General features: G+C 34.2%; 1 protein-coding gene across 5 annotated transcripts in view; it reads right to left on the bottom strand.

Moving 5' to 3' along the window:
- Window positions 1-16,379: 16,379 nt before the first annotated feature.
- Window positions 16,380-22,699, bottom strand: part of Mrtf (Myocardin-related transcription factor) — a 103,653-nt gene continuing 97,333 nt past the window's right edge. For all 5 annotated transcript variants that reach the window (XM_088266613.1, XM_088266614.1, XM_088266612.1 and 2 more), the window contains 2 exons: window positions 21,820-22,695; window positions 16,380-21,734 (listed from right to left, as the gene is read on the bottom strand). In XM_088266613.1, the coding sequence (XP_088122739.1) occupies window positions 19,683-21,734; window positions 21,820-22,695 (2,928 nt within the window). In that variant the 3' untranslated portion in view covers window positions 16,380-19,682. The remainder of the gene's footprint in view (window positions 21,735-21,819; window positions 22,696-22,699) is intronic.

Genomic DNA, 22,699 nt, shown 5'->3' with positions numbered 1-22,699 from the left:
AAAATTGCCCTTACCTCCCCTTGTAATGTCAAAATTTGCTCTCACTATAGGAGTAAGGACCGCATAATATCTATTTTTGTATGAAGTTTTTGCTTCTTGTTAAAATATCAAGAGAATTTATGAATACAGATACAAAAGTGTTTTATTAAGTAAGAATAATTTTGTTGAAGATGTTGTGCGATGGGAAAGAGAAAGAAGACGTTTCTGGAGAGATCATGTGAGAAGAGCGAGTTCGGATCGAGTGGTGAGGGTGGCAGCGGACAGCAGCATAGGCGGGATCAGACCCCCAGGAAGACCACCTAAACGATGGAAGGATAGCTGGTCTTCCACCTCCCAGGCGCTCCTGGCTCCCGAGAATGACAGGACCTAGTCCTAGAAGAAGAAGAAGAACAATTTTTTATTACATGATTTAAGTAATCAAAAGTATATAGATTAGATCTTTATAAAATTCCCTAAATATGCTCGTTTAAATAAAACTGTAATTAATTAAAAAAAAGGATACAATAATTCTTATGTGCCCAAGTGCTTTTATTTCTTCCATCCAATAAAAATAGTAATTAAATACATTAAAAAGCATGAAGTAGGATATAAATACCTAAAAAACGATCCATATCTAATTCTTTTGATGAAGTTGAAAAGATTATTGACAATATATTGAAATGGTATTCAACAGGTTTGTAATCGGCTACCATAAATGAGGCCTGCTATTGAATTCTCGATTGAGTGAATAATTTATCATTTAATGTTGGCCTATATATCTATCGCAAAAATGCAAATTTTCATTATCTTCATTTGTGCAACAGATAGTATGGTGGCGATATGTTTTTTTTTTGAGAACGCCACTGTGTTTTAAGTCACTTCACTTTATCGAATATGTAAATAGGAAACAATACTAGCTTCTCCAGTGCATTAGCTAATGATAACTTGTTTTATTTTAACCCTCTGAGATGGTTTTAAAGCGATAATAATAAAAAAATGCATTACCATCTAGGCATTATAATTGCTATTTTATTATTTTATCTTTACACTTTAACCCACAATGGTAGATTTTAAATTACAGTACAATGCTTATTTACATATTTAAAAAAAAATAATATATAAATATATATATATATATATATATATATATATATATATATATATATATATATATATATATATATATATATATATATATATATATATATATATATATATATATATATATATATAAATATATTATATTTATCATATTTCACAATATGTAGGTAAGCAGTAGGGATCTATATTAGAAAATATAATATAGTTGTAGTTACGTAGGGATTAAACTGTTTACCTCTAATTCTATATCCACGGAACTACCACGCGATGACAACCCAACTTATAATTAGTTTGTCACTTAAAATGTTAACGTTCATTATTTTATCTATTTGATATGCTTTTTTTATATTTAAAGTAGTGATTTTTCTAAAACCTCCACTCGTTAACGTAGTGATCAGTCATCAATCATAAAATTTATAATTTATTTTTTCATAGAGCCTTTAAAATTAACCCTTACCAGGAATGTATGTTCAGCCTTTAAATACTCTACCGCCATCTGGTACAGATGTTATTGAGTTATGTTTCTGAGCTGCCTATTTTACAAAAAAATATTTTTACTGTGTGGAAAATTTCATAAATTTTTGAAATTCTTTCTCCGGTGTAATTTACTTTAATTCTATAAAACGTCAAAAATGTTGTAGACGGGAGATAAATCCGAAACTGAATATTATCAAATTATCCCTTTTTAAATTTAAAAAATACTAAATTTGATTACTTCAGTGAGCTGGAAGAAAACGGATTTCAAAATCGAAAATACGATTTTGATTATTAGATCTGAGTTTTGAAATAAAAATTACCATTGTTTGTAACTCTCAGTAACTAAATTTTAAAATACTTACATGCCAAAAAATGATATTTAAAAATTAAGCATTGCTGGATTTTTAACGCACAAAATTATCAATAGTTAACATACACAACATACATAGGTACATATTTTGTTTCGTTTAATTTTTTATCAATTTCATCCAAAAAAACTTATTAAGTCAAATTTAACTGTCAAATTTAACTAGTTAGTTAGTTAGTTAATTTTTTATCATTTTCATCCAAATGGTGTATATCGTATCTCTAGGGATTAGGCCAAAAAACTTAATAAGTCAAATTTAACTGTCGATAAATATTGATTTCTATAAAATATAATTTTTCCACCTTTCGGAAATTTATTTGTGCAAAAAAATCTCTTATTATTTCTGTATTGAAAAAATAATAATGTTTTTCCCACTAATTCTGAAAAAAAATTATTGTTGAAACCTTTTCAATTCATTTAAATTACAAATAAGTGGGATATACAGAAAATTGAAACTCATTTTCGCACACAAAATTATGTAAACATATTACGTTTCCACGATTTTAAAAATAGCTTTTATACGTGCATACGTTTTCTCCATTTTTATACCAGATTAAACAATTGAATAATTTTCATTTAGGATCTAATAATAATAAGAATTATCCGGTTATTTCCGTACTTAAAACCCTTCGTTATTTTCGTTTTTGGGCCTTACGTTGTCCCTTATTTATCAATTATGTTTTTAATTATTATGATGGGCATAAAATATCTTTCGAAAATGTCACTTGTAGTTAATTTTTAAATGTTTGCTCAGAATAACCAAAAAGAAAACATTTAATGCAATCTAATTATGTAAACTCTCACCTACTCAGGTGCATAGCTCATTGTTATTAATAGATTTGAAGAAGAGTATAGACCAATGTCGTATTATCTCGATATAACTAGAAGTGTTTGTATCTTATTAACCTTATATATTAAGAACTTAATTAGATAAGTAACCAATTTAATTCGTTACAAAAAACAGCCATGTCAGATAAATACGCGCCTGAGATATTGGGGTTTTACGCGAAAACTATAAATATGGTATGTTTAATAAAATTGGGATATACTTTTACATAAAAATTTGACAAAATATGATTTCGCATTTCGTCCAATACAGAGTAATCGAATGAACCACACAGCTTCTCAATAAAAGTTATTTCATAACAAAACGCGCCGGTATCCGTCATTGGTCATTGTAACCAGGCAGTCCTTATAAAGTATAAGCGATGTATTATACATCTCGAAATACATAATCTCGTTGAGTGCAGTCACTCAGATGAATAGTGAACAGGCTTGTAGTACATAACAGTTAATACACGTTTTTTGCTCACTTTGTTTCACCCCCTCTCGGGCAAAGTGGTCGCGCCCCCCGCTCCCGCCCGCAGTTGAGCCTGTACTGAAATTCACTTCCACCCCCATCACATCCGCAATCATTCCACCCTTACAAAGGCCTTTACGGATGGATACGTCAGAAAAGATTGAGGAGCGAGTGTATGAAATATCTGAACCTGTCTGGAAATATTTTTTACTCTCCATATGGGTACACTTTCTATGCTTTTCTGATTGCTAATAATGAAATTTACTTCGTACAAAAACTATAAATGTATACATAAATACACAATACAGAACAACGCTTACAAATTGTGGAAATTTATTTCGAAAAAAATAAATCTGTTCGCCAAGTTCAAAAAGCATTTTTACTGAAGAATTATGTTCAATGATGAAGCTCATTTCTGGTTAAATGGCTTCACCTGTAAGTGAAATTGGCATATATGGAGCGTAGAAAACTCTCGAGCCATTACGAATCCCCATTACATCTATTAAAATTGACTATTAGGTGCGGTTTACACGCTGGTGGCATCATCGGTCCTTATTTCATTCGAAATGAGGAAGGAACTGCCGTTACGGTGAATGGCGAGCGCTATCGAGCCATGCAGACTGATTTTTTACTTCCAAAAATTAATCGTTATCATCGAAGACATTTGGTTCCAACAAGATGGCGCAATCTGCCATACAGCACGTTTTACCATCAGTTTATTGCAAAATTAATTTGGTGACAACTTTATTTCCAAAAGTGGTCCTGTTAACTGACTTAACGCCTCTTGATTGCTTTTTACGGGGCTATGATAAGTCATTGGTTTATGCTGACGAACCAGCAACTCTCGAAACATTGGAAGCCATTATTCAAGCCACCATTGACGCCATACGGCCAGATTTATAGGAAAAAGTATGGAAAAAATGGACTGATCGCATGGACTATATAACTCGTAGCCGCGGCGGACATATGCCGGAAATCAGCTTTAAACAATAAATGCCATGAAGTTATCTACTAGATTATAATAATTAAAAAATCAGTCCAACAATATTTCTGTCTTATGTTATTATTTAAAGTTCTCAAGCTCTTAAAAAAACACCCGTTATAACCACTCCCTGAGATTTTCATATACCAGTATCGAGAGAGCAATGACGGCCTTTGGACAAACCATTCGTGTTATTTTTATTTGTAGCCCTAAGTATGTGAATATAAATATTTAAATATCCAATTAAAAATAAAAATAAAAACTTTTTTTTTAATTATTATATGATTCTCTATTGTAATAAATACAGGTTTTTGAAATTTAGAATGCCTCTGATGATTAGGTACACTGAATTTATTTTTAAAACGATTGAAATGATTTAAAGCCATTGGGTTTCTTAGAATGTTCGGAATTTCAACAGAGGATCCTTCATTATAAAGGTATTATTGTATTTTAAGATTGACGATAAATGCCTCCATAATAAACATCGATGTAGTATTTAAATAATTTGATATTCCTAGAAATATTTAGGTAACGGGAGGTTTTATCATTGAAGTCCTTATTAAGGTATATATTGAATAACAAAACGATGAAATCGTTTTATTATGTATATCGAGAATTGAGAATTGGGAAAGGTTTCTGTAAGAAGTCAAACCTATTTCCACCGAGCCCTTTGAAATATATTGAGAAACGAATTTCAATTCTTGAATGATAACATTATTTTGTTTTTATAACGTAATCGTTTACAATACATTCCTTATAAGATAAATACGTTGTGAATTCGAAGAATTTAAATGTACTTATTAGCATAAAATTCACATCTAATTTAAATGTATTACAGTATATTTATTTAAAATCCATAATTTATCGGTAATAAAGTTTATTTGATGCATGAGATGTATTCATTATTGTTTTTAGTTACGAAACTTAGGATATCGATCTGAGTTCAATGAATCGAGTTGTCGCCTCGTGGTTAGTGTTGAGTACTCTGTGTCGGAGATAGGTTTCATTATGCTCTGGAACAATAAGTTTATTTTTTTAATGAACGTTTATATTAATACAGAAATACAAATATCCATATTATGTTACACAATAAGAATATTTTTTAAAAATATAATTAACAACAAAAAAACGAATAGACCATTAAGCCTAGGAAAATAGAACTTATATGTTTGACTGAAATACATATGTCTATAATATGTAAAAGAATAAGAATAAAATATTTATATGTTTATCATAATAAATTTACACAGAATAACAATAAATAATTATATCAATGAATAATTTAAAAGCACTGTGTTTGTGAAATACTACGTCAATAACGCATAAAATGAACTGATTTAAAAATCTGAGATTAAGTGTAATGGAAAAAATATTCAAATGATTTTCCAAAAATTATGATTTAATTTTTTTTTCACTATCCTTGTTTTCGATTCACAAGCTTTGGTAGTGAATTGAAAAAAAAGAGTATTCGATGCCATCAGTCCCGCCACAGCAAAGATACCAAATTTTGAGCGTTCGTTGGGAGCCGGGAAGATCAATTTATCTATTTTGGTAGTTGTAGCTGATCAAAGCCTACTATCAGCTAATTAATCTGGAATGCACAGTTTTTTTAGAGACTTTAGAGCCGTACTACGCATTGAATATGTATAAAAAAGTTCAACATGGTAAACATGATGTTGAATCAGAATAAACTTCCTCAAAAATAAACCAATTAACGTCATTTTTGATAGGTGGATGTGAGTAAGAGTACACGAAGAAAAAAAATAACTATAGGTACCTACATTTAATTTTACCTAAATCATTCTTTTAAAATATCAATTCCTCCCTTACGCGCGAAAAAAGCACATAAAAAGATCAAAAAACGGCGATTCACGAAAAAATTCTGCCATTAATTATTATTTAGTTGTTTTATACAGCCTGCAAACGTAGTTTTTGTCCTATAATACCGGTATCTTCTTATTTTCTCCCACATTCCTGAACGCATTATTAAATTTCTCATCCTTCTTCGAGTCTTTCCTGTCATATACGAGATATACTGTATTGTCCTGCGTCCCATATTTTTATAAAGAATTTTTCTTGTTAGTAGAAATACTCAATATTAAAAGCAACATCCTTCTACGAACAACATCGTTTGCACATCATTATCGAAGTCAGACTTGTAGAATTCACATAAGGGTGTATTTTTTATATGATTATATCTCCGGCTTAAAAGAAGTCTAGCAAAAGCGTGTGCGCATGAAATGATTTTAGAAATAGGTACTTAAACAAACCTTGTATGACATTTAATTAAACATATGTCATGTAGCTCAATAAAACAGCTCGGTCGCAATTATAAATACTAGACAAATATTTACTGCAGAAAAGTGACTTGCCTTACACTTAATGATATGACAGGTAAAAGTAATACTTTATAATGTGACTGGTTAATAAACAATATTCTGACGGTCTCAAAATTAAAAATATCCTTTGGAATAGTACATTTTTTTTTAGTTTAGTTTTTAGAAGTACTAAAAAATGGTATTTTTTTTTTAAACTGACAAATATTTTTCGTCGAAATGTCACGATAAAATTATGTCAACACACTGAAAATATTTGGTTGTATGTTCGAATAAAATTAAGCTTAAAATAATAAACTCTAAACTGTAAATTTTCTTCCTTTATCAAAGCCTTCCAATTTCGGAATATTTATCGACATATGCGAAACAGTAACAGTTTTATAAATGTAACGAGTTATTTAGCATGAAATTAAGAAGTGAAATCATTATTAAGATTTATTTTCATTATTGATGAGAATAAACAGAGACAAATAACTAAAAATGACAAAAATAAATAAAAAATCGACAGAGAAATGAAAAGACAGCTTTTTGAATAAATACACATATTTAGAGAGTTGAGTTCCCAAACAACGATTTGGCGTTTGCTTCATTAATGTCATAAAAATAACACACCTGCTTTATCTCTTTCTCTGTCTGTTCATTCATGAGCATGTCGACATTTTGAAATACCTTTTTGATGTTGCGGATAACATTTGCCGCAAAGCCTTCTGAGCCATCAATCATGGCGGCTTCCCTTTGATTTTCCGTTGCTGTAAATCGTCACATGTCGCCACGTTTCAATAAAAAGGTCATTGCATACACCCGAAACGTCCCCGTAAATATTCACACCATAATCCGACATACCCCCCGAGCGTTATTTCCTACCACCCACATGTCAGGAGTGCTACGGTAAGTTTTCGCTATTCGTTTGGAACAAAAAAATACTCGAAGTTTTTTCGAAGTTAGTTTCAAGTAAGGTTAACTTTTGAATTAGCTTTTTTTCTAAATGATTTCAGACGTATTGGTAGCTTTCAATTTATACAAGCTAAAGTCTGACTCGTCCTTAGCTGATTCATTAACGACCTGTATTTTTATTTGAAACTTATATATGCGTATATATATATATATATATATATTTATATATATATATATATATATATATATATATATATATATATATATATATATATATATATATATATATATATATATATATATATATATATATATATATATATATATATATATATATATATATATATATATATATATATATATATATATATATATATATATATATATATATATATATATATATATATATATACATTTATACATTTTCATTTTTTAAATACATTTGCTCTCAACATTTAGTTCATATTTTTTATATTTATATTGGCTAATGTAATATGTATTAAATTTCGTTGATTTATTTGTTCAAATAGTCTACTTTTATTTGATGAAAAAATGTCTAACAATTTGTACGAATATTAAGTCAAACGAATGGTAAAATTCCATTGTGTTCCACGTTGGGAATATTTCCAAATAATTCCAAGGAATTCTGTCATTTCAGGATAGCAAAACAGGATTATGAAATCAGTGAGATGTATGAGGGATTCCTTTTATATAGCTAAATCCATGCACAACACGCTTAGTGACGTTTTGTTTTTTTCTTCTGAAAACGTGAAATTTTATATCTGCGGAAAAGGAAATGTATAGCCCAATGGGGACTTGTTTCCAAGTAAGCGTTTCTCTCGGTACTTTGTGTTTATATACAGGCGCACGGAAATTAATTAAGCTCCAGTAAATGACTTCTTTGTCAGCCAAACGGTGCGTAGGGCACAAATTCAGATCGAAGCGGTACTGATTCTAGAAGTGGAATAAACAGGTTTGTAGATATGCAATATTATCATAATTCGACCTATCGGCCCGCTTTTTTCAAAATAAAGTACAGACCTTGATCAGTATGCCTAGTCTGTTTTAGTTGGTTAGAAGATTTTTGGGACACGGATAACATAAGTGAAGCAGATTAGGGTGAGGGATATCATATTATAAAGACTGCTTTATGGGAAAATTAATTAGGATCTGAGTAAAATTAATTAATGAGAGAAAAATAGAACAGCAAAAATGTTAAGGACATATTTTATATATGTATGTGTATACTTGACACCAAACTATTAAACTTTACCCTTAGTAAAATAAAATACGAAGATATGAAAATGAGAAACTACATAATTATTTAAAGCTTATTTTCTATCGACTTCTCAATTATTAGTAAATAAATAAAGCATTTGGCTTTCAACTATATAGCAAAAGATAAATAAGGTTTTTTCTCGTGAAATGTAACCTTAATTCCAGAAATTTATTTCACCGTCCCTAATTCCGAAAAATCGACTTTCGTAGAATTTTTTTTGTGTTCAGATTCCGATAGGCTCCATGTTCTGGATTGCGAAAGTTTCATGTTCGTAGTTGCGATCATGTGACTAATGAGATTTTTTGGCACGGGAATCACAAGTTTTTGCAGAGAAAAGTCTTCTTAAGTATGTGATAAATTCAAAAATTCTTCGCAAGGAATTTTCGAGAAATTGTTGCGAAGGAATAAGATATGATTTATAGTATTATGTTTTTATATTATACTTACTATTAATTTTATACTTAATATTACACTTAGTAGGAAAGTGGATAATGATTATTTTATTATAAATATATAAAATAATAATAAAGATATATTAAGAAATACGAAAAAGATAGAATATTTTCGGTTATGCTGGATAACATAACCAATTTGATGAAAGTTAATTAAGTATTTTTTATCAAAATCTCATAACTTGTATCAGCATCCCCAGATAATCGAAAATCTATTGATAATCGTAATATATAAAAAAAAATCAAAACTTTGTGGCATTAATCCTTAATAAAGTTGCAATAAATTTAAAGAATTATGTATTTAATCATAATTTTATCGGTGCATAAGCTACCTATACCGAATATAGTAAACCTATTTTCAAAACAAATTTAAAATCCTATTTGTATTGTTAAAATATATTTGTTATTTCCCCATTGTTTTCCTACTCTGTGGAACAAAAAAAACATATATTAAATTTTTGTAACGTACGAGTATGTGTAATAACGATTACTAACGCATTCTACAATTTTTGTACCACATCGTAAGTAATGATTTTAAGAAGAAAAAAACACTTCTCACGATATGGATTCGGAATAAATAACCGTACTGACTTTTTTGGATTATGTAATGGTTTGTGGCCCAAAAAAAGTTTTCTGTAGTCAATAATATTATTTAAACCATTTCCCTTTTCATTCGACACTTGACGATAATCGGATGTAATTTTCATCGAGTATAAATTTAAAATAATTAGTCTGACGTACTGTGATTTCGTTATGCTTCTCGTTTTTGCTGCAAAATAAAAATCTAAAAAAACTGCGTAACTCATGAATTTATCCCTAAAAGAACAAAAAATAGTCTCAGAAATAGGGTTAATAACATGAATTAAGTTAAACATTTTGTGAAAATTGTATATTTTATTTTATTTTATTAAGTATTGTGTTCAAATATTTCGAATCAGATTGATTGAAAATGAAATGAGTTAAACTCACACAACTCACAACTTATGGAGTCGGATTGTAGTCTCGTGATAAGAGTTGTGAACTACAACCCGACTCCATAAGGAGATGCCATAAGTATATATTATGTTCTTCTCTAGCCAACGATTACCTTCTTTACCGCCATCATACGAGCATCGTCTAGTGTCATTACACGCTTGTACATTGTCTAGTAACATTACACGCTCGTTCATTTTATTACATTTTTACTAGTGTTCTCATTTCATTTGAGGCAGTAGTTTGAGCATACTAATAAAATGTACCCCGTGATGGCGAAGAAATCGATTTCACATCACACAACGTGAGAACCAGAACAAACAGTAAATCGATGCGGAAAATGGACATAGTAAGGGATGGAACAGAAAGGGCTAGATATTTCTGTTTTTGGAACAATCGAAATATCTTCAGCACTTTCGGCAACGTGAAAGTTTTTTTTTAAAAACCGGTACTCGCGTATAAAATAATATATAATACATTACTGTCTAAACAGTCCAGTCTCTACGTTAATTTTACATCCATAAAAGCAATTTTACAGATCTGTTCGAATAAAAAATATAATACAAAAGTATCGAGTTTGCCTTTTTTTAATAACATCATGCAGCCATTTTTGAAAAAAAACGAAAAAAAATATTCACACTATTCTTAGTCATGTCTATTATATTCTTCCATCAGTTAGGAATAAATGTATCATAGACGCACGAGGGTTTTCATTCAGAACCGGAATCTAAATAACGTTTTCTTTGGTTTTCTAAATAACGTTTTTATTGATGTCTTATTTTTTAATATTTTTGACAACTCTTTTTTTTAAGTCGTTTGTTAGGAAAAGTTATTATAGGTGACTAAGATTTTTATAGATGTAATAATATAATCTGGAAATTTACGGGGCTTACAATTTATTATTGGCGATCAAATATAGAGATCAAATTATACACAACGTAATATTAATAATTCTACCCGTAATTTTACAACCTTATTTACTTTGTTTTTTAAAACAAAGAATAGTGCTTAGAACTCTCGTGTACGTTATTTCTTTTACCATAGAATAGAAACATAGATATTCTATTTAATAAGAACAATTTAATGCTAGATGAAAGCACTACCTCTGGAGATTTTTTTTAAATTAACATCCTTTGTTATAGTAAAGGCTCACACTTGGATGTAAACAAACCAACAACTATAAGCCTTTTTTCTTTCCAACGTCGATATCTCTATTCGTTCCTATCCAATCATCATAAGACATTATTTATCGATTTTAAATTGCAGTTAACTGTCCAATGAACAGTTAGTCCAAAATGATGAAGTTAAATTAATTAAAATCATTTCAGTCATTGAATCATCGGTTGAAATAACTCTTATTGCGCCCTACCGACGTCGCGACGTCGGCGTCGGTCCGTAAAGTGGTAAACTATCGATCCTATCCCAGTCACGTGGGACGCACGCGCGTGTACACCTGTGGAGTAATATTATGTACTTCCAGTACAACAACAAACATAACTAACTCGTTGTGTATACAATGTTGTTCTACCATGTACTTACAATCTTAGTGTACTAACTATGGAACGGAGTTGTCATCGCTTATGGGAACAATCGGAAAAACTGATATGTACTATGTATAGAGTAAACGGGAGAGATCTTGGTACCCTGAATATAGAGGAGTGCTTATAAAAGCACTCCTAATTTTCACTCCTTGATCATGTCGATACTTTAGAGGGATAAACTAATTTCAAACTTTCCAACTTATCAATGCAGATTTACTAAATAAACGTTCTACCAATTGGACTTAAGAATATGCCAAATTTCACTAAAAAACACGTTTTTCTCCGCACGGGACTCGTCTATTTTTACGAGTATGCAACCCCGAGTTCTTTAGCCATTGATCCTATTTCCTTTTCCTCTAATGCATCATCCTTAAATTATTTCTGCATTTCCTTACTAATACTCCTTACTAATATTCCTTACTCATATAGTGGTAATTTCTTTCACTTTGAGTTCTTTTTACAAAGTCCGAAGCGTAATATTTGTTATTTATTAAATATATCACAATTATTTGCATCAATTATTGAATAAAATAAACTTTTCGAATATCACGCCCTTCCTAGCAGAATATCGAAAGCGTTAGTTTAAGGGGAAACATTTCGAATGTAAGTATGTATTTCTAAAAAGTTTTCTTTCGTAAAACAGACAATAATAAACGTATCGAATTTTTTTCTTAATAAATAAAATTTCACCAATTTAATATTCGTTCTGAAAGGGACCGTTTTAATTTTTATCCCTGCATACATGTAGTTTTTTAAATGTTTGATATAAAAATAATGATATCGAATCGACAAGATTTTCTTACTCTATATTATGCAAGTGCGAGTAGATAGTAAATATTTTACTTTGATATATTCAAAAAAACATTTTTTCTCAATCGTTTGCACATGGGATGGTTACGTATCCCTGTTTTCAAGTGTGGGAATGCAACATATCTATGAAATATGCTGCACACTGTGTCTACGTACATTGTCATTGAAAAGATAAAATAATTTACATTGTATATGTGAACTTTACGATAACATGTTTCACCTTATTGCATTTGAGATGGTTTTAATACCTGTATGTCTGTAGACTACTGAGTGTGGTTAACCCTTTTACGACCAAACTGATCCCAGCAACGATACGTATTTTAGATATTTGTCATAGATTTAAACAGACTAAGGGCTCTTTGCGATAGTAATATTTTTTAACAGTTGTGTACTATTGCTATGTATCAGATTACCGTTACATAGAGATGGTCCACAAATATTCTAAATTATTACTCAAGAAGGACATTAGTCCTTCATCCTTACGTTCCTCTTACGTCATCTGCATCCCATCAAACTTATTCTTCTCCTATATGAATGAACTTAGGGCCTTATTGCTACAGTGGAGCCACTTTTTCAAGTTTTTAAGCGAATATATATTTACATATATATATATATATATATATATATATATATATATATATATATATATATATATATATATATATATATATATATATATATATATATATATATATATATATATGTATATATGTATATATATATATATATATATATATATATATATATATATATATATATATATATATATATATATATATATCTATTTATATCTATATGTATATATATATATATATATATATATATTATATATATATATATATATATATATATATATATATATATATATATATATATATATATATATATATATATATATATATGTGTGTATACATATATACATATATACGTCTACCCAACTACGCCACGGCACCTGGCAGTCACATTAGCTTTAACCTTGTAGTATACTTATTTCTCTCTCCCCGAGTACACTAGCTTTACAGTGTCGAAATCTTGTATCTCCTTACCCGTGCATCTCCATACCTAACCTGGCCGGGCCTAATCTAACCAAACGTCCGTATTAACACGACCTGATATTGCGACGTTTATTATGTGACATTTCGCTTACTCCTTTCAAGAAAGTCATAAATCAAAAAACTTGATTTTTCAGAAGAACGTTTTTAAAGTTTAAAAATATAACACAATGTATTAAAAATAAGTTTCAAGCCACTTATTGAACTTTTTACTGTGCAACAGATCTTCTTAGGTAATACCTGAAGGTTTTTTCTTCTTTTTGAAAAATATTTAGTACCTATATTTAAAAAAATAATTAAGCAATACCTTTTCTTCAAAATGCAAAAACAACATTTTCTGCCCTGCAGGGGGTATATATTAAATTAAAAATATGCTTCTTTTGCTGGGATGTAGTACATTTTCTGGGCATTCCGAAAACACGATTTTTGATTTATGACGTTGTTGAAAGGAGTGAGCGATTTGTCCATTTTACAGCCTTATCAGTACCTATTGGGAAAAATTCACGCGCCATTACTTCGGAATGGATTTTAGCTCCGCGGGAAATATAAAAATCTTCTTTCTTTGTTTCAAAATTTGAAATAAAATAGATTTGCTTACAAACAAATTTTGATTGTAAATTTAAAACTAACGTAGTTAAATAAATTAAAATACCAATTAAATGCATAGTTTGGACATAAATGAATATAAATAATAATAAGTGCTATTACGTTTTAAAATGACTAACTAATTATCGTGGCTTCCCCGCAGAGGTAGGCAGTGAAAATAGAACGCCACGCTTCTCTCTCATTGAAAATATTCATCACCTGTTTCACATTCATGCACTTCCATTTTACATATCCGCCAAATATTCCAACTCCTGACCTGTCCGCTTTACGTAGTTGTGCATTTCAGTATGCCAAGTTTACTTCGGTCTTCCTCCGCTTCTATTGCCAACTACATCCGCTTGATATATTTGTTCTTGACTACACCGTTCTTTCCCCACCCATTCGTTCCGCAATTTGACTTTTCCAATTTTTCGATTTTATGATTTTGAGTTTTTTCGTTTCATATAACTTACTTATAGGATTCTTCTACACTTACTCCAGTGAAGCACAGGGCACTGCATAGAAATGACGCGGTGCTCTCTCGATTGCCTATAGAATGACAGGAAGGCGCAGTAATCAGTCCTGCGCTACACATCTTGGTATCTAGGAGTGCATACATGTATGTATTGGATAAAATTAGGATGGTGGAAGTGGAGGACGCTATTACTATACGGGAAAGGAAAAGGACCAAATTTAGTTCGTAGCAAGAGAATACCCGTAATGGCTAGGGCACTCGGGGTTGCATACTCGTACTTCGTGTAGCTTGCGAAAGTTACACCGAAGGTGTACGAGTAATGAATATATTTGACGTAAATCATGATGTATTGTATGTATATGTAACAAACATACAAATGTGCGGCAAAACGATATATGATGGATGTTCGAATGATAAAATAAGGAAAGAAAGCGAAGCCGAAATAAGCATTATCGATGAAATGAAGAAAAGAGTGTTGAGATGGCTGGAGATGTGGAAAGAATAAGTAAGGAAAGAACAGTAACACAAATGAGGCGAAGGTAGTTGAAAAAAGGAGTAGAGGAAGTTCGAAAAAAACTTGCCGTGATCAAGTATATTAAATACTTGAATATAATATGAAAATGTTTAAAAATATGAGGTCCATGAATGTGTAAGAGGCAAGGAATGTTTGCAAAGACAGAGTGGTGTAGCGTTCTATTCTCTCTGCCTACCCCTGCGACGAAGCGGCGTGATGGCTAGTTAGTTTACTTAATTAAAAAACTAACCTCCATCATTATTGCAAGGGTTGGATGACAAGAATTGTAATCGTATTTAACAACGTGTCATTTAAGTGTAATGAAAAACAGCATGCGTCCTCGTCACGTCCACATTTACTTGTAAATTGCTCATTATGCTCTTTACAAGCATGGAACCATCTGACTTCCCGCTGTAATACATTTACTAACTAGGGGCTAGTTCTGCAATTTTATTTCAATATATTTTTCTTGGACAGGCAACATATTGTCTGTTTTACTATGGCAAGTTTAAGCTTTCTATCGACAACACTTCTTTCTTACCTTTTTACAAAAATCTCTTCTAAAGAAAAGAGATCTCATGAAAATGGGGACACTGATTCAGTACAGGTCACATCCTAACTTACAAAACTTCAAGAGTTCATATTCAAAAATGGACGTGTCCATAATTTATCTTCAACGTTAGTCCAAATTAATATAACTTTTTATGGCATTTATCTTCACTTATGTCATCAGTATTCGAAGTCTTCAAAGAGGTTCAACTCCTAGACCGAGATTCCAGAACGCAGCTTTCGTTATGTATGACTAGTGATTAAGCACTACATCGAGCTAATTAGTTAGGGGTCAGAATTGAAATTAACTCAATTATTTTTGTACATTAATATAATATCATCAAGTGTTAAACAGGGCGGATTTCAAAACAATTATACTAGCCCTTACCCGGAGCCAATGGTTCATGGGGCACTGCATCGTATTGACATAGTGTTATCTCGGTTGTTGCTTACACGAAAGCAAGGCGATCAATCCTGCATTTCAGGGGCCAGTCCAGGGTAATTTTAAATAAATATCAAAGTGTAAAATCACTAATATTTATTTTCACCCATACCTGGGAATCGAACCCGGGACCTCCAGCGCGGCAGCTAAGCTAGTAGCCTGCCTCTGTGGTGTAATGGTGTAACAACTATCACCAGTTTAGCTTTACAGCGGAGTACGGAGTGATAAACAATATTAAAATGGGCGGAAGTGGTAATTAAATAAAAGACAAATTTCAACAACATACACAATGTATATTTTAAATGAAATTATAATCTGTCCAACATATTCTTAAAATTAAAAGGCAGGGGAAGTAATTATGTACAAGTTGTTAAACATAATGATAATAATTATAAAACGCTTAAACGATTTAAAGAGAACAAAAAGGTATACACCGTTCACTATTAAATAACGATCTATATAAATAGCAAGAAGCCTCGAATATTGGATATTTGCGGCACAAACACCTCTTACTCAGTTCTTTTCATTTCTAGTGTTTTCGCTAGCATCTTCTAAAATAACTAAATTATTTCTTAACTTCTCGTCAGAGTATTGAAATTCAGCAGTTTTCTTTGGAATTGGCTTGCAGAAAACCCAACAAACAACAGACAACTTACAAAGACAACATTTACATTGTTGTTTTCTAACATTTTATTCATACATTGCAATGTGTTGTGTTAAATACGGTAGTATTAAATTACCGGATGCGGGACCATTATACAAAATGGTTAAAACTTCTGAGGATTGGGCAAATTGCGCAAACAATTATTTGTATTAGTTAAGATGAAAAAAATATAAATATTTTGAATGAATTTGGCACGATAATCTGAAATTATATTAGTTTCAGCACATAGTTTACACAGTACAGCTTAGTAAAGAAATATTGATATTTGAAAAATTTATTAGATTGTCTAATGATTATGAATTAACTAAGATTATATTATGATAATACAGTTGATATTACAATTTTTCTGTCAAAATACAAAAAAGTTCAGTATTATTTAACAGTGCACCATAGATAAATGTTTAAATACACATCTTAAGAGTAGTTGCAATTTTATTGCCATATTCAAATATATAAAACATTTTGAAGGGCTGCAAATGAGAAATAGAAAAAAAGGACTGTGTAAAAAGACACAAAAAAGAAAAAACTGAAAAATTTTCAATTTGTGATTAGCGAGATATATATACAACATAATTATTTTACTGATAACGTTTCTTACGAGTAAATATGCTGCGTGTCATTAGCACTTGTTGCCGACGCTTCCGACCGCATTACAGTGGCCGTCGTCCGGACTGATCACCAGCCACGCAACACGGCCCGGGAAGTTCTCACCGAGTTCCGACAATGCGTGTAACGCAAACAGCGTAATAACTCACTAAAACTATCGGCATGTGTACGGGCAAAATCTTAGAAATTTAATAATAATTTTACTATTCATCAATGCAAAACCAGAATTTAGGCAGAGATAAACAATTCACAATGAGGCGTGAAATACTCGATGACGTCATCTGACAACGATGAAGCTTTCTACGACATTTGGAAACTTTCTTTATTCCAGCTGGTCCCTTTAGCTGGTCAAGTAAGTTGACGCCATCCAAAAATGGTGAATATTTCTTAAAATATAAAATCATAGTGAGACGTTAAAAAATAAAACATTGTTTTCAATAATGAAAAGAAAAAGTTATTTACTTTAGTGTTTTGCTGTTATATCGCAATTGAAAACAAAAATTTCTCGAGCGTGAAAATAAATCATAATACAGGAATCATAGCTTCGGAGAAATAAAATCATTGGTCCAATCCCTCTTGATCAAAGCAAAATAAAGATAAACATGGAATAAATCATAATAGATAAAGAAATTATTTTATATTATAATACCGATATATAAATAGGTCATTTAAAAATTATGGCAAAATGTGTTTTTTATTCAATTTATGGGTTAAGGCAATAATTAATATAAAGGGAATCTATCGGTGATAATGGAATTTTGACCATAAGAAGTAATGTTTTCAATATATACATAAATGCAACTAATTGTAACAGTAAACTCAAAGTGACTTCATGATAGATTATATGCTATTAAAAATCAAGTGTAAAATTGAATACTAAATGAGTATTTTGTTGCACAAATACCTTTAAAAATCACTGTCTATTTTAAATGCGAAAAATAAAATTGAACAAAATTTTTATAAAATTACCGATTTAAATAAGTTTGGCTAACTGAAGTCTGAAAAAAAAGAAATAAGCAATAATTATAAAAATATTTAGAATCCCAGTTAGGAAGTTTATGAGGTATTTGTGGAGAAAGGGTGGATACGAGGTTGAACCTTACTACTAGGAGCACGAGTGAAGCGAAGTGAAGTGAACCGTCGTGTCTGGGTGGGCGCGCCAAGTGAAGAAGATGAAGAAGAAAGTGGTCGGGTGGCGGAGAGGGATGGCGCCGCCGCAATAATAATTTGTTTCTCTATTAACATTGGAATGTCTCGATGAATGAATGGAGCCGCCCCTTCCGCGCGTCTCACTAGCGAGTCCGCTCACACTCCACTCACGCGTTGGTATAATTATTATTTTAAATAATCTTCCTATATCTCTTGGTCAATTGGGAGGAATGCAGCAACAAAAATCGTCCAGTTAAATAATCATGTTTCTTTTAATAATTATACAAAGATCCGAGGCGAAACATGTCACGAGTCGTCTCGATCCAACCATTCAACTGTCACGAGTCGTCTCCAAACATGTTTAGATCCGTCTCAATCCGACTTCTAAACTCTTACAAGTCTTCTCGAAACACGTATCGTTGTCTCGATCCAACTACTAAACTGTCGCAAGCCGTCTCGAAACACGTCACTAGTTGTCTCGATCCATCTAATGAACTGTTACGAGTCACCTCGAAACATGTCACGAGTCGTCATCCAACTACTAAACTGTTACAATATTTAATAAATAATATTCCTATATTTAAGTAGTAAGAATTTAGTTACACTTTTCCTAAAATTATATTAATATATCACACACACTCATAAAATTCTGAATGGAAAACTGGTGGCAAAAACTTAGGGTCTAAAGTTCACGAGGAACATCGAAGTGTACATATCACTTAGCAAGAAACTTGTACCGAGCGTCGAGGCGGGCGATACGGGATTCAGTTTGCCTAACATTACGTGATTAGTGGTCATCAATTTCCTTAACCTAATGTGACATTGGAAGCATTTCTTTATTAATTCTTTATCCTAATGGCAATACAGTTAAGTACACACACAGAGGGAGAGTTATTCAATTAAGATACAATTTCATTGTAAACAATTCAAATAAATAAGCCGACACCCTCCACCTTCTGTCCAATGTCCCTACTTGTCCGGCACTCGGGTCCGGCCAGTAGCACTAAGGTCCGGCCAGTCCGGAACGCGTAAAGAACTCAGCACCATTTTCAATTCTTAACTATTCCAATCACAATTTTCTCACTTCCATCGTGCAAAGTGCAATCACTGACTTTCAGCAGCAATCGGAGACTGCGAAATCGAGGAATGCCATCGGTCAAGTGGTCGCAAAGTCTAACTTGTCCCAGGAGAGGTGGGGCGGGGGGCGAGGGGTGGGGGCTGACCTGGCAGAAGACCTGGGGGGTCCCCCTAGAAGGGGGTCGCACTGGGGGGTGCCCTGCGACCACAAGCTATCTAGCCACTCGTCCATGTCCATAGCTTCGCTTCCGCCCGGAGTTTGGTTGTGAATAGAGCAATCCGCCTGTCCGAAATCCATGGCATCGAAGACCTCCGGATCTAGTTCCTTGAGGACCAATCCATCCTGGGCGTCTTCCCCGAGCAACTGCTCCAGATTGAATCCTTCGTCCATGTGAGCGTGTTGGTGGCTGTTGAGGTCGTTGTGCCCCATGTGGTGCGACATGGAATCTTCCGATTTTATTTCAGACTTGAACATATTGCTATCGTCGTCTTCCAAACATCCGCTAGAAAGTGAAGCAAAAGCGCTCCCTCGATTGATTCCATCACTGATCATGTCTTCTTCCTTGATTTGGGCCATATGGCAGTTGGTGAGAGACGGCATGTTCTCGAAATCGCAATGATTGTCCATGACGGAATCGTCGAATGCAGTTCGATGAGCCGAATCGACGCTGTTGGCATTAATGAGCTCGTCCAGAACGCTGTCCTCGTCGATATGTTCGTGAGAAATGGTTTGGCCGTGCTGATTGAGCAGAATGTTGTTTTGATTCAAGAAGTTTTTATGCATGTCGTTATCGTTCAAGAGATCGCTTTGAAGGTTTGCACGATTAAGGAGTTCGGTATTCTGATTTGCGAAGTCATTATGCATATTCGAATGATCGAGCATTCCCGGAGCTATTTGATTTTGATTCATCAACTCCTGCAAACTGTCGCGACGATCTTCTCGATTCATAAGTTCATTTTGATTTTCATTATGCGCTAGACTGTCCGAGCGCAAACCGCCTCTGCCACTCAAAAAGTCCGCGTTCTGGTTGAGGGAGTCTCGGTTGTTCTGCTGTGGAATCTGAGCGGCCGAAGCGGGGAGCTCTCCATTCTTTATGAGGATTTCGAGCACGTCGTCCACGGTCTGGCTCTTGATGGTCGGAGCGGGGGACTGCGAGGGCGGGGGTGGCGGAGGCGGAGGGGGCGGGGGCTTGTTCCTGGTGGCCTCCTCGTATTGCGGAGGGGGGTTGGGTTGGAGTATAGTAATAGGAACTACTTTGACGCCGTTCAAGACCAGGCCGACGTTCTTCTTTCCGTTGATTCCGTTCAATCCGCCGAACCCGTTGAGGCCGTTGATGCCTTCCTTGATGGTGAACTGCATCTTCAAGCCTTCCCCGCCGGCCTGGGTGGTGATCAGCTGGAGGAGATGGTCCGAGCCCGGCTTGGGAGAGAGCACGTAGCGCGGAGGCTCGGGCGGGGGCGGCGGGTTGGAGGCCTGCGGCGGGGCGGGGGGCGGGAGGGAGGGGCCGGGACTGTGTCTCCGCTGGAACTCTCTGTGCTCCTGTTGCCTTTTCTCGGCGGCTGCGTTTCCTTGTCCCTGTAAGGCTTGCAAGGCTTGTAACTGTTGTATGTGCAGGGCCAGCTGGTTGGACTGGATCTTGGCTTGCAGATGGTGCAAGGCGAGCTTCCTGTTGTGTCGTGCGTCTTGGGGAGTGGGTTCTTGTCTCGCGCTAGGTCCCTGAGCGCAAATCTGTTGCAGCTGGAGTTGCGACTTGTGCAGTTCTCTCTGCAATTCCTCTATTTTCCTTTGCTGTTCTCGCACGATGTCCTCCCCCGTCTGCTGTGGCTGTTGGGGTTGCGGCGTCGGAGGTTGCGATTCCACATCCATTGCTTCAGTCTGACTCTCGGGCGAAGTGACCGGTGACTGCATGATGTGGTTTAAACTTTCCACACTGGAGCTCAGTTTGTCTTGAGACTCTTCCGATGACTGAGATCCGGCAAAGTCAGAAAGGAACGGCCTGAGTCGATCTATTAAATTAGGTTTAGCCCCGGAAACTGGAAGGTTCCTTCGCTTCAATTCCGCTTTAAGATCCGAAACCTTCATGTCTTCCAAACGACTTCCCGTCGGTGGAGGCGGAGGAGGCGTCGGGATCTGGAAATTCAAGGAGAAAATTATGTGACATTTACTGTAGCCTCGTAGGTACCTATAAGTTCAAAAAAATATATCCGTAACTAACCTGATGCGGGTGAACAGAAGATGTCGAAGATTCTGGAGAGTCGGGAGCCATACTCGGAGCTGGTGATGGAATCATGTGCGGAGTGTGTTTCTGCGGAGCGGGTAGAATGAGCTGCGGGTATTTGTGTTGCCACTCTAACTGCCATTGCAAAAACAACTGCTGTTGTCTCAATAACAGTTCGTACGATGTCTCGGACTGTGCCGAACTGACTCCCTGCGAAGACGATGTCTTATGCGCATTGGGTGGCCCCTTGTATTCGTGGAATTTTATCGTTCTCGCTTTTGGCGCCGCTTTGGACTTGGACTTCTTGCGATTCTTGTCTTTACCGGGAGCATCGGATCTCTGGATTTGAGTGTGAGAAATGTGCAAAGGAGAAGGAACGGGCCTGGGAGTGATCGGGGCCGGAGGCGATGCGGCGGAGCTCAGAGGAGAAAGTGTGGATGTGGAAGACGTAATACTGACAGGACTAGGAGCCAGAGGGAGGAGATTGCTTTGGCAGAGATCCGCTAGAGATATAGTGGGAGGGGGACGAATGGCCTGGAACTGAACCGGAGCAGAGGTCACCACCAAGGCGGCGGGCGGACTGAGAGCCAACTGAAGAGGCGGCGAGCCTTCTTCCACGGGACTATCTTCGTCTACGGTTTGGTAGCTACTGGGATGTTCCGGTCTCCTGAGAGCTCCTTCGCACGTGGCCTTGAAGGGAACCAGCCCTTCTTTGACAGCCCTTTCGATTGGCTCGTCAGTGTGAAGGATATTTTTCTGTATTAATTCTAAAGGACCGGGTCTATGCGACAACTGGTCATTGAGCTGATCGGCGAGCCGGGCTTTCTTCAGCATCCGCTGCTTCTCAGCTAAACTGGGGTCTACATGGCCTTCCTGT

The sequence above is a fragment of the Brachycentrus maculatus genome, unplaced genomic scaffold, assembly GCF_059751285.1.
Source record: "Brachycentrus maculatus isolate JH-2025_06_01 unplaced genomic scaffold, ASM5975128v1 h1tg000272l, whole genome shotgun sequence".
NCBI lineage: Eukaryota > Metazoa > Arthropoda > Insecta > Trichoptera > Brachycentridae > Brachycentrus > Brachycentrus maculatus.
This window is presented reverse-complemented; position numbering and strand designations above follow the sequence as displayed.